Here is a 15683-nt window from a genome sequence, read left to right on the forward strand (position 1 = left end):
ACCATAGCGTTTTCACATCATTAAGCAGATTTGATTTTCCACTGTGATCGCACTGAATTTGGAGGGCACACGTTAATGATGCCACGCTGCCTCCAGAGACATCACATCGGATCAGCCTCCTCTTGTACGCCTTCCCTAAAAGGTCACAAACAAATATATTTTGTTTACCTACCGGGGACTTGTTGGGGCCCAGTGTATTTTCTGGTTTTAATCATGTTTTCATTTCGCTCAGTTATTTGTTTACACCCAGAGCAGTGAAACGGATTCAAATGCAATCGGGGAAACTCGGCAATAATTTGAACAGAGTCGCGCCGCGGTGTGAGATTCGGGCCGATGTTCTTCTAAACGTGAGGCCGGTTGTCCTCCAATCACGGGGCCCGGTTGTTCGAGCCCAAACTCCCCTCGTGTGGTTTCCAAGGTTCCATTAGGTTTCCAAGTTTCAAGTGAAAACAAGCGTTGTTTTGTGTTTTAGTTTTACAATTATTCCACGTTTACGCAGCAAAAAGCAGAAACTGTGAGAACGATGTAGCGAGCATGTATGGCCACTAGCGGCCGCTGTTGGTTGGTTTTCATAATAAAACCACACATGAAGAACAATCGGCTCGAAACATTGACGACGGGAATACGTCGACTTTCTAGTGGACAGCGTCGTCACGGTGACCGTCAAAATAAAGCGAATCCCAGAAGAACATGGACTGAGAGTCGTGACACGACGGAGCAAAAGTCTACTGAGCATGTGCAGAACTACTAGTTACTGCAACCACACTGCACATGGGCGGTAGCAGCGTTTCCACGGTCACCGTTTCCAGAAAGTTGCGTTTTTGCCCCGTCTACACAGTCCAAGTATTTTCATAAAACGTTATTTTCAGAGGCTCCGAACCACAGCTACCTTGAAAAAGTAATCCAATTACTGAGCAATTATTACTAGCTACTCCTTTAAAAAGTAATTTAGTTACTTTATTGATGATTTGTTTTTTAAAGTAACTTCAAAAAACAAATCAACCCTGCCCGGCCTCCTGTTCATACATATTTAAACCTCATTCTTTGTTGTATTTATATCTGATTCACCGTTTTATTATCAGACTTTTTACTATAACTGGTATTTATTCACCCAGTAGTAGTTGTAGTCTGTTGTTGCACTATTTATCTATTCATATATTTGCACTGCCTGCTCTATAAACTATTTTAATTGGGCCCTTGGGGGCCAATAATGTCTTTCATTGATTGATTCAATTGATGGATTGGGAAAAAAAGGGGGCGGGGCTTCCTGCCAATATATATTTTTACTCAGGAAAATTACGAAAATAGTCTAACGTCTCTGCAGTTGTGTTAGTGATGCAATGACATGGTTTAGTGGTGATGTTTGTTGTTTGTTGGCACCTGAACGCATCGTTAGAGCGAGTTGGCCTGTGATTGGCTGAAAGTGGAGAAGGGGGCGGGTCAGGTGAGTGCAGAGGCTGCATGAACTGCTTGTGAGTGTGTGTGTGTTCTGTTTCATAATATAATAATATAATAACATAATAATCAAGAAACTGGAAATAGTAACACGTTAAATTACTCGTTACTGAAAAAAATGAGGTCATATGAGAGTAACGAGTCACTACTTAATTCCTGATCGGCATCATGTGAACGGAACCCAAAAATACAGGGAAAGTTTTGCGTCTTATCTCGACAACTTAAAGAAACTTTCTCAGGTACAGAGAAAAGTTCTGATTTGGGTTCAATTGCATTCGTTGTTTTTTTCCTCTTCCACTGTAGTTTTCGCCTGCTGGTGATTGTGGCACATCCATTGACAAAAAACAAACTGGCCCTGCATGTTAGCGAAGGCAACCGTTACTAGAGAACGTTTTAAACGAGGTTTCCTTCACATCGTCTCAGCGGAATCCCGAACCTCAAACACGAACCCACGGCTCCAAAACAACCTGCAGAACGGAAGACTTGATTAGTAGTCACATCGCGCTCCTGTTGCCAACACAGTGTGGCTCCCAGATTCCAAATGGAAAATGATGTGACTGTGCATCAACTGGCAAAAAAAGCACAAAGTCTTCAAAGATCAGCCATCTTGGATGCGGCTTTATTCCAGTTCGGGTCCCAGCGGCTTGAAGTCGATCCCAGCCGACGACGAGTGAAATTTCAAAGTCCCCATTTAACTGCAAACGCATGTTCGTAAAGCTGTAGGAGGGGAAAAAAAAAAAAAGAAAAAAAAACTCCACACAGGCAGGGGGAAAAAAAAAAAACATGAAGGCCGTTGCTCGGCCAATCCCCCGCCGGAGGGCTTTATATTTTCTCACAAAGCCAGCTCTAAGGCAGCACACTTGGTACACTAGAGGGTGTTCCATGGGTCCTAGTAGACAATTATGTAGAATCTGAAAGGTCTTCTTCATAAGCTATGTCAAAATACGTCTCCAGAGCCCAAAAGGTGTTTTTATGCACTTAGTGACCCTGTGACCTGATATGCAAATTAGGTCATGGTCACCATGGTGCCCCTTCTCCCCAGGTGGAGTGTCCATGTGTGAAGTTTGGTGACTGTGGGCCCAGGGGTTGCTGAGAAATGAGGAGAAATGTTTACATGAAAATACATGTATTGTGCAACCATGACGAGCAAACTTCAAACCCTACCAATCTTCAAGGTCAGGTCACTTGGTATGCTGGAGGGTGTCCCCAGAGTACTAGTAGGTGTGTATAAAATTTCAGAGCCCTAGCTCAAGAACCTAGGCCTCCAGAGCCCAAAATGTGTTTTTAAGCACTTCGTGACCCTGTGACCTACTTAATATGCAAATTAGGTCAAGGTCACCATAGTATCCCTTCCCCCTCTGAGATGTATCCACATGTGAAGTTTGGTCACTGTGGGCCCAGGGGTTGCCGAGATATAGGTAGAAACGTTCGAACGGACGGACGGACGTACGTACGGAGACTGTTTCAAGATCCCCCTTCGGGGCCTATCGGCTACGGCGGGGGACAAAAGTCACATGAAGCCAAAAAAAAAAAAAAAAAATACAGAAATTAGAAAAACTGATGAAACCGACTCGGTTTCCAAGGGCAGTTGTCAGATTGTCAGAGTGTTTGGTCTGCAGCTCTTCTGAATCCTGCGACGATACGAAGTGAATAAACTCGCGAGCTTGAAATTCTCCTCGCCCCGAAAAAATAAATAGAAATAAATAAATAAATAAAAAATCCACTCTGATGAATCTGTTTTTCCAGCACAAACGAGTGGGCGACTTTGTTTTCAACAAAAAAAAAAAGGAAAAAAAAAAGAGAAGGAAATTAAATGAAAATGCTGGAAGTGTGAGGGTGGCAGACTGACTGAGCTCCGCCGAGTTGTCAGTTGAATTCCCAGCGTGCCCGCCCACATCCAGGCCCGCGTTAATGCAGTTCTGTGTTTGCGCTCAACGCACGGCACGCCGACATCAACATTCTGCCAAGAGCGCCGCCGCGGCTTCACACACACAAAAAAAAACACACACCGGTGACATTTATCAACTTTAGACTCCTCAGGAGTGAAAAGCCTGCCAACAAGAACTCCTCTAATCCATTAGTATCCCAACAAAGGCAGCAAAGATGAATAATGTGTTGGAGGGATCCATACGCGGATCAGGCAGAAATATGTGTTTACTCTCAATATCTGGCAGTGTGGGTGGTGAGTGATTTTTTTTTTCTTCTTCTTCTTCTTCTTTTATATTTATTAGACATTTTTGCATATAACCTTTGAAGAACCTTTCGAGAACAGGCCCTTGAGATGTTTACATAAGGCTCTGGCATGGAGGCATATGTGCCTTTGCTGAAGTAGCTCGGCGTCGACGCCGCACTCTCCAGAAATACGACATCAGATGGTCACTTTTATCTTTATAGATTCATTAAAACTGGACCCGGTGAAGCCGTTCAGGCAAAATGTGACAGAAAAGCAGGGACGGAGGCCGAAAAAACCTCAGACAACGGACAAGATCGCCGGGAGACACGCAGGGAAGCCGCGCATTGAAACCCTTTGGACGCAAACTGTTGACGTTTTTCATGAATGTCCACAACAGGGGTGCTTCAATACGTCCATCGCGATCTACCAGTCGATCGCAAAGGTAGTAATAGTCAATCGCATGACATTAGAAAAAAAAAAATAGACACTGGTGTAATGAAACTAATTTACCTTTCCGAATTACGAGTACAATCGAACGCAGCGTCAGATGGCGGCTGAATGTTTCTGACCTTCTGGTCACCACCGCACACGCGCAAACAACGACGCTAAGTGTGGCGAAGCTAACAAGCTAGTCAAGCGAGTTACCGCAAATTTGAAGCCCCCCCCCCCAAAAAATGAGTGGGACCAAGTGAGAAGACGAAGACGTGTCACTTTCATGAGGAATGGGAGGTGGGCTTTTTTTTCACGATGTCATTTTCGAAGTGCGTTTGTCTCGTCTGCCAGTCGACCGTCGCAATACCAAAGATCAAAGCAACATCAAAGTAAACTCAGGTAATTACAAAAAAATTTTCATAGTTAATTATGTCGTGTTGCACAATATTGGCTCGTACGGTTTTGCAAGGTACATCATTATACATTGTACATATAAAGAATCCTCAATATATTTGAAAATAAATATATGTTTTGCATTTTTGTAGTGGGGAGATCACTTTGCCTTGGTCGTTTTATAAGTAGCTCGCATGCTGAAAAAGTGTGGGCGCCCCTGGTCCACAGAGTGTAGAACCCTCCCCCCCCTTTTGGAAATAAATCGGTCATTTTAATAACGACTCAAATAATCAGATTGAGCAAGTGAGCCTGCACGAGGGACAAACGTGAGATTCCATTCGTCGTTCTCTCCTGCCGTGTTGCGGCCAAACTGACTGGCCGAGGTGTGAGACAGCCGTGGTTTTGGTTCCATCGGTTTCCATGGTAACCGCTCACCGTGATGCCACTGCGCTTAATGGCTGCTGCTCATTATAAATGTAGTTAAAAATGTAGTACATTGTGCTTGAAGACGATAAGGTTAATAGTTGATGCTTTTTTTTTTGTGCTCCGTTTGATGAAATGGAAAATGGATTTCACTTTCTGAGCTACAACTGTTTCTTGTATTTTTGTATTATTTATATTGTTCTTTTTCTTGTCTGTTTATTTTTCCTTTGTTTTGTGTGAGTATTCCCTTTTACTACAAGTATGGATATTATAAAGGACATTGAGTTTGGGAGAAATGTGCTTGTATTGTGAAGGATTGATATACATACGTACATTTTGGAAAACAATAAAATACTAATTAAAAAAAACAAAAAAAAAATTCGAGACAAGCAAATTTTGCAACAGAGTTGATTTAAACTAAGAACTTGACTCAAACTTCATCCTAATGAGTCACTACAGTTTGGTGTTGAAATCACTGGCAACAAGCGACGGCGAGACAATTAAAACTGGAAAATGTTTAAAAAATAAAAAAATAAATAAAAAAGCCAAAGCGGCATCTCGTCAGTCGCTTTACGTCGTCCTCCCGCTACGACTGCCGCCACGACCATCATGTTGGTTTACGCACCGCGGTAAAGAAGTATTCGGGTCAACACAGGAACTTCCCCTTCAAGACAAGACGCACTGCCTGTTCCTCCACTCTCATTTCCCTGTGTCTTGTTTGTCGCTTTGCCTTTATTGGTAGTAAATACGTACACGCACGTATCCGCCCGGACCATTTAGAGTGTTTTATACACAGTTTTCTCATCTTTCACCCATATTTTCATCCATTTTTGGGCATAAATCAAACATATCAATGATCGTCACTAAAAAAAAAAAATCACATTAAGTTTACAGATGTAACGTGGCCTGGAGCCAGAATATATATAATGTGAAGCCCTTTGAATTGTAACAAAGTAAAACAATTAGTTTAATTAAGGGTTCGACCATCCTGATGAATGTCAATAGTAATTCAGCTAAAACGCAAGTCACCCAAAGACTGTAATTTCACGTGAAGGATTGCTGCTTCGCTTCTGTAAAGTGCATTAGAATTAACATTTTGGACTCCCGATCAAACACGCAATATAATAATGACGCCTCGCACTCTGGAAAGCGAAATTTCAACAAACTGAATCATCCTGAAACGAGGTGGAAGACGAAAGCGTGTCACGGTTTTAGCGCCAGACAGGCATGTACATTAATGATTTTTACTTTTATTTTTATTTCTGTGCTTTAAAAGGATCATTCAATTCCGATTGTTCATGTATTTAATCAATGGAATATGAAAAACCCACAAGCCATGAGATAAACTGCAATGAAAATAAAACGTATTCTGTAATGAATTATGTAAAACAGGAAACTTTCATACAAACAGCAAATATTTCATACTTTTCCTTCGAAACTGGTTGAGCGGAGTTGATTGAATTTTTGTTTAAATACCATTTCTGTGTTATTTGTTTTTCTCAGTATGCGTCTCACCTTTCTTCTTTCATTTGTCAATCATCTCACTTTTTTTATTATTCATTGCTTTCGCTCTTGCCACCAGTCGATTACCCCCCCCCTCCCCCAACACAATTTAACATTTGATTTTAGCACAGGCTGGGTAGCGGTTAGCATTCAGGAGGTTAGCGATGCGCCGATACCGATGTCAGCATCGGTAAAAGATTCAGTGGAGGAAGAGTTCCGTGCTGCCGCAGTGAGCAGCGTTTCTGCAATCGGCACGGAGACGGAGCGTTTTCAGAAAGTTCCACCCGTTATCATGTAAACGGACCCGTGAAGTCGCACAAAAAAAAAAAAAAAAAATGGCGGCGATGTGTTGAATTGACTACAGTTACAATCCAACAAAGAAAAAAACAGACAGTCTTGTTACATAAAGACGTGGCGGCGGCGGCAGCGGCTGCTGCACAAAGCGCCGCCACTATAACTGTCCGACGTGGTTGAAACACCTGCTAGCCCCGGGGGGGTGGGCAATCCTGGTCCTGGGGGGGGGGGGGGGGGGGGCGCAGTCCTGCAGGTTTTAGACGTTTCCCTGCTCAAACACACCTGTTATCATGACGAGGCTCTCGAGAGCTTGACAAGGAGCCACTAATTGCTGTATTGATGTGCTGAGACATTGAAAACATGCAGGGCTGCGGCCCTCCAGGACCAGGATTGCCTACCCCCCCTGTGCTGGACCCTCGTCCCTCCTCCCACACCTCCTCCGGCGGCTCGTTTCCCCCCCGATCCAGCAGAACGACCCCCGACAACGCCATCCCCGTCCCCGTCCTCGTCCCGAACAAAAGGAATCCGCCGACTCCATTGGGAGTCAATAGACACACGTTCTCTCTACTGCACGTACGATTCATCGGCCAATCAGTCCCCGTGTTGTTCCGGCGGAGTGTGAGGTAAATAAGGATCTTGGCTGAGCCGCTGCATCGACGTCTTATTTTAACCCCTCGGTCTGTTTGATCACATGTAACGTACGGAACAAGTCGCCTTCGTCACCGATTTCCTCCGGCGCATCGCTCCTTGAGATCGGGGCTTTGCTTTTTCCTTCATTTCCACCACAACCTGTGCCTCTACCTTCACCCTACCTCTGGAAGTGACAACATCCCCCCCCGGGGGGGGCACAACGCCCCACAAATCACTCACAGAGGTCACGGCGGTCTGATCCAACAGGTCCAATGGCCGTCCTCGTCAGCCGGAGACGGACCGACGGAACTGGAATAACCCCGCATCAATCACAGGCAATTAGTCCCAGCTGAGGCCTGCCTGGGGGGGGGGGCGGGGGAGGGGGGGGCAGCGCCACCACTCAGACAAACCCAATATCAGTCAGTCTGATCACCCCACAGTACTAATTATCGGATTTGTCATCACACAACAAATTAGAGAAGTCGGATGGAAAAGTCGCTGAGAATAACTTCCATGTCAACGTACAGATGGTCGGTTCGATCGGGTCGACGGGACAAATAGTAACTATTAATACCGTGGGCTGCTCGTTTGATACAAAAAAAACAAAAAACATTTAAGCTAACAGAACTTTGCGCCTCAGAAAGTTCTGAAATCTTTCAATTTAAACTGTAAAGTTTGTCTTTGTTGCCCGTTCATGGTGAAAATGTTGATATTTTCACAAAAGTAAATAGAGAATGGCTGCGATCTCAACATGAAGCCAATTTTAATGAAACCTTCTGCTGCAAAATGCAACGAAAACTTCTGCAGTTACAAACTGTAAATAAACAGATGTCAAGACCTTTAAACTCAAACTCAGACGTACGTTTCGGTTATTCAGGTCATTTTGTATATTCCTATAAACCGAACTGAAATGAATGATGTTTGTTGATGGGTGCTAAATAGAGGCTTTTAATCGAGAATACTACATTACATCATTGCACTAATTCGAATTAAAACATGAAGCTGTAGTATTTTATTCGGCTTTTATTTTTATTTTCCCTTCACAAATCCAGCCCATCGCCGGTGTCTGCGATCGGGGAGTCTGTATCAATTAGGTGAGTAGCTGCCCAGAAAATGAGCACATTTATTTTACCTCCATGCTATAAACACAAGTACTAAAGCACATTTAATGACACTACAAATCAAGGAGTACTTCAACAAAGCTGGGAGACTTTCGAGTGATATATTTGAAATGAAAGGTCAAAATCAATGCAGTGCAGGCTGAGATATTTAACTTTTTAAATACTTTGAACAGTGCCACTGACCAGCTTCAAGTCAAGGCGCAGTGCTTTATAACGAGTCTCCAGAGAATTGTATAAAAGCGACTTTGCAAATTCAAGATGTAGGGAAATCTGATTCGGGAAAAAAACACTAAAGAAAGTCAACATTATCTGCCGAATACATTTCACATCAAACTGCTTTCTCAGGAGATGCATTTACGAAAAATCTGACTTTTTTTTTTCCAGACAATGAAACTAAAACTCAGTAAGATGAGAACTCCGCTGATGTCGAGGCCTTTTGATTTCACTGAACAGAGTCGAAGAGAAATATTAAAAAAAAAAAAAATCTAAAGCAAGAGACACGGTCCGTATTAATGGAAAAGATCAAGGCTGAGCTGTCACATGACCGGCGGGTCGTCGGGGACTCTGTTGTAAAACTCTTTGAATAGTTTTCCTGACGCTGTTTATTATATACAACCACGGAAACTACAGAAATCCTGCACAGTTTGCAAGTTTGGAGTACCGATACGGATGCACCGATACCAGTACCGATACCAGCACCGATACGGATGCACCGATACCAGTACCGATACCAGTACCGATACGGATGCATCGATACCAGTACCGATACCAGCACCGAGACCAGTACCAATACCAGTACCGATACCAGTATGTAGCATCAGGTCCGATACGGCATGGAGTTCTCAGAAAAACTCCCTGATATAACCCAGAGAGTATTATAGGATGTCCATCCATCAGCAACATTATACACAGACGTTATGCTCTATGCTAATGTAGACACAGTGACGCATATCAATTGTGTACTTTTTGCATATGAAAACAGGCTTAATGGCTTTTAATAAGTATTCGTATCAGTACTCGGTATTAGCATTTAGCTAAAGATCAGTACTCGTACTCGGAACTTGTGGAATCGGTGCATTATAACTCATCATATTAAGTCGTCACCCATTATTTTAGTTTTGCTAAAATGGAAATAAAACTCAAACCAATGTCAACAGGAAGTGAAGCACTGACGTCTGTTATACAAAAACAAACTAGCAGCTTTCATTTCTATCATTTTCTGATCACCTTCAATCTCCTGCAGACAAATGTGGAGCACGTCAGCAAACTGGGCTACAAGTTGGGTTTTTTTTTAAAAAAAGGTGCTTTACAGCTCATCTAACCATCCAGACGACATCATCTTCCTCTCCTGCATCCTCCTCCGTCTTCCTTCACTCTCTTCACCGTCCCTCTGACTGTCCTCGTCCTCAATCTCGTCTGCGTGATACAAAAACCTGGACGTCACCAGTGCTTGCCTTTCAGATGAAACTCCTACATTAGATACTGGCAGGAGGCCTTTCTTTTTTTATTTATTTTTTTAAAAGAAGGATGCGAATGCATGAACTTTACGATAAACTAATTCATGTCTGGGCCTCGTAAAGCTTTACGGTTGACAATGTCGGCTGTAAATTCCAAACGACTCCTGACAAGGGGAGGATTTGGACGTGTACCAGCCGGATTCGGGCGGGAGGTAAACAACAGAGACGCGCGACTGCCAAGAGCGGTGGAGTCGGTGGCGTCGGCCCAGACGTCCCGACGCGACGAGGGATCGGACGGAGCCGACGGGGGGGGGGGGGGGGGGGGGGGAAACCTTGCGGGAGGGTCAAGGCTGCAGTTCCTGAGACTCCCCGCCTTCACGTTTCTCCATCAATCTGCATCCATTGTTCTCCAAAGCCCTGCTGCAGCGTGGACGGGATGCAGGGAGGCGAGGGAGGGAGGGAGGGAGGGGGGGAGGGAGGGGGGGGGGAGGGAGGGAGAGGAGAAGTAAATGAGATCCCGATGAGATGCCAAGGTGTGTTAGCGGTGAGGCGTGGGAAATGAGAAAAGCAACCTGAAGGGAGGAGGAGCGGCTGGATTGACCGCCGGTGTGGGACGATGGACACCCGAGCCCAAACCAATATGAGTGGATGGGGGGGAGAGGGGGGGGGGGGGGGGGAGAGGGGGGGGGAGGCACAAAAGAAGAAACAAGAATCTGTTCTGACATTAAAGCAATGCTGCTGGCGCATGGAGAGGAGCGAAGGGGGAGCAGAGAAATGCACAAAGGAGCATGTAAAAGTGATGATAACAGCTACTAAAGGGCTCGTAATGAGAGCCGGGGCCACATGAGAATGAGCGCTGATCAAAGAGCCACTCAGACATCATAAAGGAACACGGGGAAACGCTTGAACTGACGCCGAGACCCGGAGGGACAGGCGGGACCGCCGCGGGAAAAACACACTTGAAGAGGTTCCTCATTCAGGGAACGAAGCACCTGCTTATTTAATATGGACAGAATACTTGAGAATAAGGGAGAACAGCAAAAAAAAAAAGAAGAATTCTCTGGTGTTTTTCCCTCCCAAATCCTTTGCAAACGGCGAGAAAGACCGGCTGCCAACAGCAGCCTTCAGCAGCACGTCGCCCTCGCAGCAATTAATCGCCGTCACAACATCAATTAAGCAAAAGGCAGCATCCAAAATCCTGCTTTCCCCGGCATTCCCAGGGAACCCCGTCGATGTGGGAAAGGCTCCGTGTGTGCGGCGTCCGGCCCGAGACGCGTGTGGAGGAAAAGCAGCCTCGGAGCACGGAGAAAATGTCCCGCGAAGCGTGTTGCGTGCATGCGTGCATGCGTGCGTGCGTCCGCTCGCATGCAACACGCTCCCTGCCAAACCAAACCACCGTGTGCATTTGACCCCTGAGTTGTGCGTGTGTGCAGCGAGCGAGTGTAGCAGCGCCGCGTGTCAACGAGGCACGCCGGTGCACCAAAATGCACTCTCCATGGGGGGGGGGGGGGGGGGGGGGATGAGGGGGGGGGGCATATAGGTTATGGCACGTATGTGTGCGAGTGATTACAAGTGGCGTTTATATCCAAAAGCCACTCAGCTGTGCCTCTTTGGAAAGAGCCTGGGGGGAGGAGGGGGGGGGGGATGGGGGGGTGATGGGGGGGATGGGGGGGGGGGGGGGGGGGGGGGGGGGCATTACACTGTATTCCACTTCACAATCACACAACTGATTAGGATCACGCCTCACACAGCCAGTCACAACTTAAGCTTTTGTGCGTGTGCGTGTGTGTGTGTGTGTGTGTGTGTGTGTGTGTGTGTGTGTGTGTGTGTGTGTGTGTGTGTGTGTGTGTGTGTGTGTGTGTGGCCGGATGTTCTGCACTGGATTTGAGCTTCAGGGCCTTTTTTTGTTTGTTTGTTTGTTTGTTTGTTTGTTTTTTTAACACAAAATTCACTTGTTTCTCGTGTATCCGAGTAAATCCGTGTCCGTCTCGCCGCCTTGCCCTGTGATGACCTGCCGACCTGCCTTGCCTTCGCCTAAACTCGGAGAAAATGCAACTGCAGGGAATAAAAGCAGCCGTCCTCCAACACTCCCAAGTCCTTAATGCAGGAGAGCAATTAAACAGCCTGCAGCCCAAATCCCACACTACATTAGCATTAAATCTTGATAAAACACTAAGTGAATTATACTTGTTCACCTCCATTACTGATTGAATTCTTGGCTGAATGCTGATGGGAAGATAAAGAAATAATTGATTTTATAGAGTGATATAATCCTGCTTGTAAAAAAAAAAAAAAAAAAAACAGATAGAGGAATAATTCTAAGTGGGCGAAGTGACAAAGAAACAGTTGCACCAACCCAAATGAGAAAAAGCCTCCAGTGTGGGTCACATTTCTTCCTGTTAAGGAGAAGACAACACTTGTTCCCTTTCCAAACAGATAAATAAAGATGGAACGTTTGTTCAGTGTGGCAGGAAAAAAACCACACCGTCTGTTTGTTTCTTTTAGTGTTTTATACATATTTAAATCAAACTTATCAACATTTGTCTTTTATATAACCGCAAGCAGTGTTTGTTTTGTTTGCTATTTTTCATTATTTAAAGACTTTAAAACAAAAACGGAGAAAGGTGGATGGATTTTGTTGAGAAGCTCCGGGTTTATTCCGGGATTGCTTTTTGAGCGCAGATGCGTAAATCCTTCACAGCGCAGCTTCTAATAATGCGCCTCGCTTCTTCTTCTTCTTCTTCTTCTTCTTCTTTATCTGACCCTATCTTAAAAATGTGCAATCTGTTGTGGGGCGAGTTTCCAAGCCCTCCGCTACGGGTGACGTCCTCCCCGCTGCACCTGCTTCTCATCGCAGGACGAGCGCAACACAAATTACAAAATAAAAAAAACTATCCGCCGGATCAACGCGTTTTTTTTTTTTTGAAAGGAAAAATAAAAAAATGGAAACATACCTTCCTCTGCGGGGGAGTCTTTCACTCCGTTCAGCAATAATATCCAAAGCAGCGAAACCAGCGTTTTGTGGAGATCCATGATTGTGTGGAGAGGTTCCGCGGGGCTCTTGTCATCGCTCTCCAGCCTGCGCGCAACGCAACGCACCGCAGCAGAGACGCGCGCAGTGATGGAGCGGAGCGGAGCGGAGCAGTGCGGGGAGGCTGCGCGCCACGCGCTCTATTTCATATCTCGGGGGAGGGCCTCTGCCGGGAAGATTGACGGCGGGCGCGCGCAATGGAGTGGGACGCGTCCCGCGGAGGGGAGTTGCGGACTCGACCTATCGAGGCGCCGCGACACAGAAGTCTCTACCCCCCCCTTCTATACCCCCCCCCCCCCGCTGCGCCAGGTGTGTTTTTTTCCAGCGCAGAGTCCAGTCGACTGCGCCGCGGCGGTGCGCCGCGTCTTCCGCGGCATCCACGTCCCCCCCCCCCCCCCCCCCCCCCCCCCCGTCAGAGTCTGCGGGTCTTCAACGATCAGACATTCTGAAACTGGTTCCCGAGACATGGAACATATCAGCGGATCCGATTAACCGTCGCAGTGCCGGGCCAAGACTCTGACGCCACAATTTCTGACTTGAGGCCCCCCTCAAGTAGGCACTTGGACATTTTTTTTTTTTTTTTTTTTCCCAAAATGGTTTAAAGGCATTGATATGGGTATGGATGAATAAAGCATTGTGAAATGAAAACAATGACACCTCATTTTGTTTGAAATCGGACAATCCAAACCAGAGTTCTGGTGTTTTCAAGGACGCAATTATGGCTAATTAGTGTCAGTGAAACAAAAGGAAATGCATTAAAAAAAAAAAAACTGTGATCTGAGCAAAATACATTTCCATTTTGAGCCCTTCATTTGACTAAATTTTAATTCATTTTATTAATATTTTGTACATATCTGCCCGAAAAGCAACTTGGCGATTGCTGTTGAACGGAAATTCCATGAAGATTTCCAGCTGGCGGAGGTTTTGTACATTTGTACATCATGTCCACTTCCTGCCGGGATGAAAACTTCAGAGAATGAAGTTTATTCACCATATAAACATAACTTCAGGTTGCACTTTGATGAGCAGATTCAGTATTTTGAACGTGAAACTCCACCTATATTTTCGAAAATCCCAAACTTTGGAATTAAGGGGGGGGACGTATTTTCATAAAGTAAAACACCGGGAGATTCGGTATCGAGTGGCGAGTTCACAAATGGCGGAAAGCGATGAAGATAACGCGGAGCTAGCCGCTGCAGCTGCATTTTCCGTAGAACGAATCGAGCGCAGCTTTCAAAAAATGATGACGTCATCGGTTGGTTGGATTATTAATAAATACATCAATGAAAAAAATGATTTATCTATTGATACTAAAAAAAAGAAAACAGTCTGGTCTGATTCCACCAATTGGTGCAGAGCATGGTTAATATTTGACTTAATATGTTTTTTGTTTTTTTTCTTTCTGGCGTAAAAAGTAAAACTATACCGCACGTATTACCTATCGTAAGATAATTTAGCTTCAACAGCTACAACCGGATAGATCACAACTGTATCTGCACTAAATCTGCATTGCAGTTAAAATACATTGTGTTTTGAAATGTGTGTGTTTCAATTATTTTGAATTATAAAATAAAAGAATTGTGTTGGAGAAAAGGGCCCATTGGCTTTAATGTGTGTTGCTGTGACGGTCTTGGAGCTCTCTGCTGCCCCCAGTGGACTGGACGGGTTAAAATAGTGCCACGATCACCTTTAAATGTAAACTTTTAAAGCTCGTCTTCGCTGTGAAGCAGAGTCTACGTGGCGGGAACGTCGAGATGTTTGTCGAAAACTAAACAACGACTGCGATTTCTACATAACGGATATTTTATTGAAACCTGGTGGTTCAAAATACAGTGAAATGTCCCAAAATAAAACGTCTCTATGGCTGTTGAATTATGCAGCTTCTCACAAACTCAGCCTGACGGCATCACAAACACACCGGGAACCACGACTGAATGCAAAAACATGAAAACAAAGCAACACGTCAACCCGAACTGAGACAACGTGACTCTTGAACCTCTTTTTTTTTGTATTTTTTATTTTTGGTGGGAAAAATGGTTGATTATTTGTAAAAATGAAAGCCCGTCAGTCGAAGGACGACCTGAGAAATCCTCACATTTCTTCTTTCTCTTGGATTTACTTTGAGTCTGTAAGATGAGAAAATGCTGTTTCACATGCTGTTGCTGTCATTGTAAGTAAAGTCCTGCACATAAGTGTGTTTTTTTTCCCCCCGCGGGCCATATTAACATGCACAAGAAGATCTACACACACACACACACACACTCACTCAGACGTAATGTCCTCAATTGATTATTGCTCCACTTTAGCAGAGAAAGAAACAGTTTAAGGCCAATTGACAAGCGAGATACTGTTTTTTTTTTGTGTGTGAACTGTTGACGTGAACAAAGGTTAAATCTTCAATCGATAAAGTCGTGGCTGAAAGCTGGAATAAAATGAAGGATGCTGCAGATTCAAAGGGGACATTTAAAAACCCAAAAAGAGCTTTGGTGGAACAAAAAAAAAAAACAAACGAATCTTCAAAACCAAACTGATCAAGAACCTGAAAGCAGCAGAAGCAGCTCCGACGACGTGTCCATCTCACAAGTGGCTCTGCAAGTGATAATGACCCGGTTAAATGGAATCCGGACCGTTTCTGAAACATTGAAATCGATGAGTTCAAGTGCTTTCATCTCTTTATCGCCATGAATTATCTTTTATTTTTTGTTGTTTTTACACTTCAAACACCAAATAAGCCCTTGGATTTAGTTCCTTTTACTCATTTCAAAGCCTGA

The 15683-nt window shown here is 44.7% G+C and overlaps 1 protein-coding gene across 1 annotated transcript in view; it reads right to left on the minus strand.

Moving 5' to 3' along the window:
- epha10 (EPH receptor A10) overlaps nucleotides 1-12914 on the minus strand; it is a gene marked incomplete at both ends in the record, with an annotated part of 221563 nt that extends 208649 nt beyond the window's left edge. Inside the window, 1 exon segment of the mRNA XM_080515523.1 lies at nucleotides 12836-12914. Within this exon segment, the coding sequence (XP_080371649.1) occupies nucleotides 12836-12914 (79 nt within the window).
- Between the last annotated feature and the right edge of the window lie 2769 nt (nucleotides 12915-15683).

The sequence above is a fragment of the Blennius ocellaris genome (genome assembly GCF_963422515.1).
Source record: "Blennius ocellaris genome assembly, chromosome: 20".
Lineage (NCBI taxonomy): Eukaryota > Metazoa > Chordata > Actinopteri > Blenniiformes > Blenniidae > Blennius > Blennius ocellaris.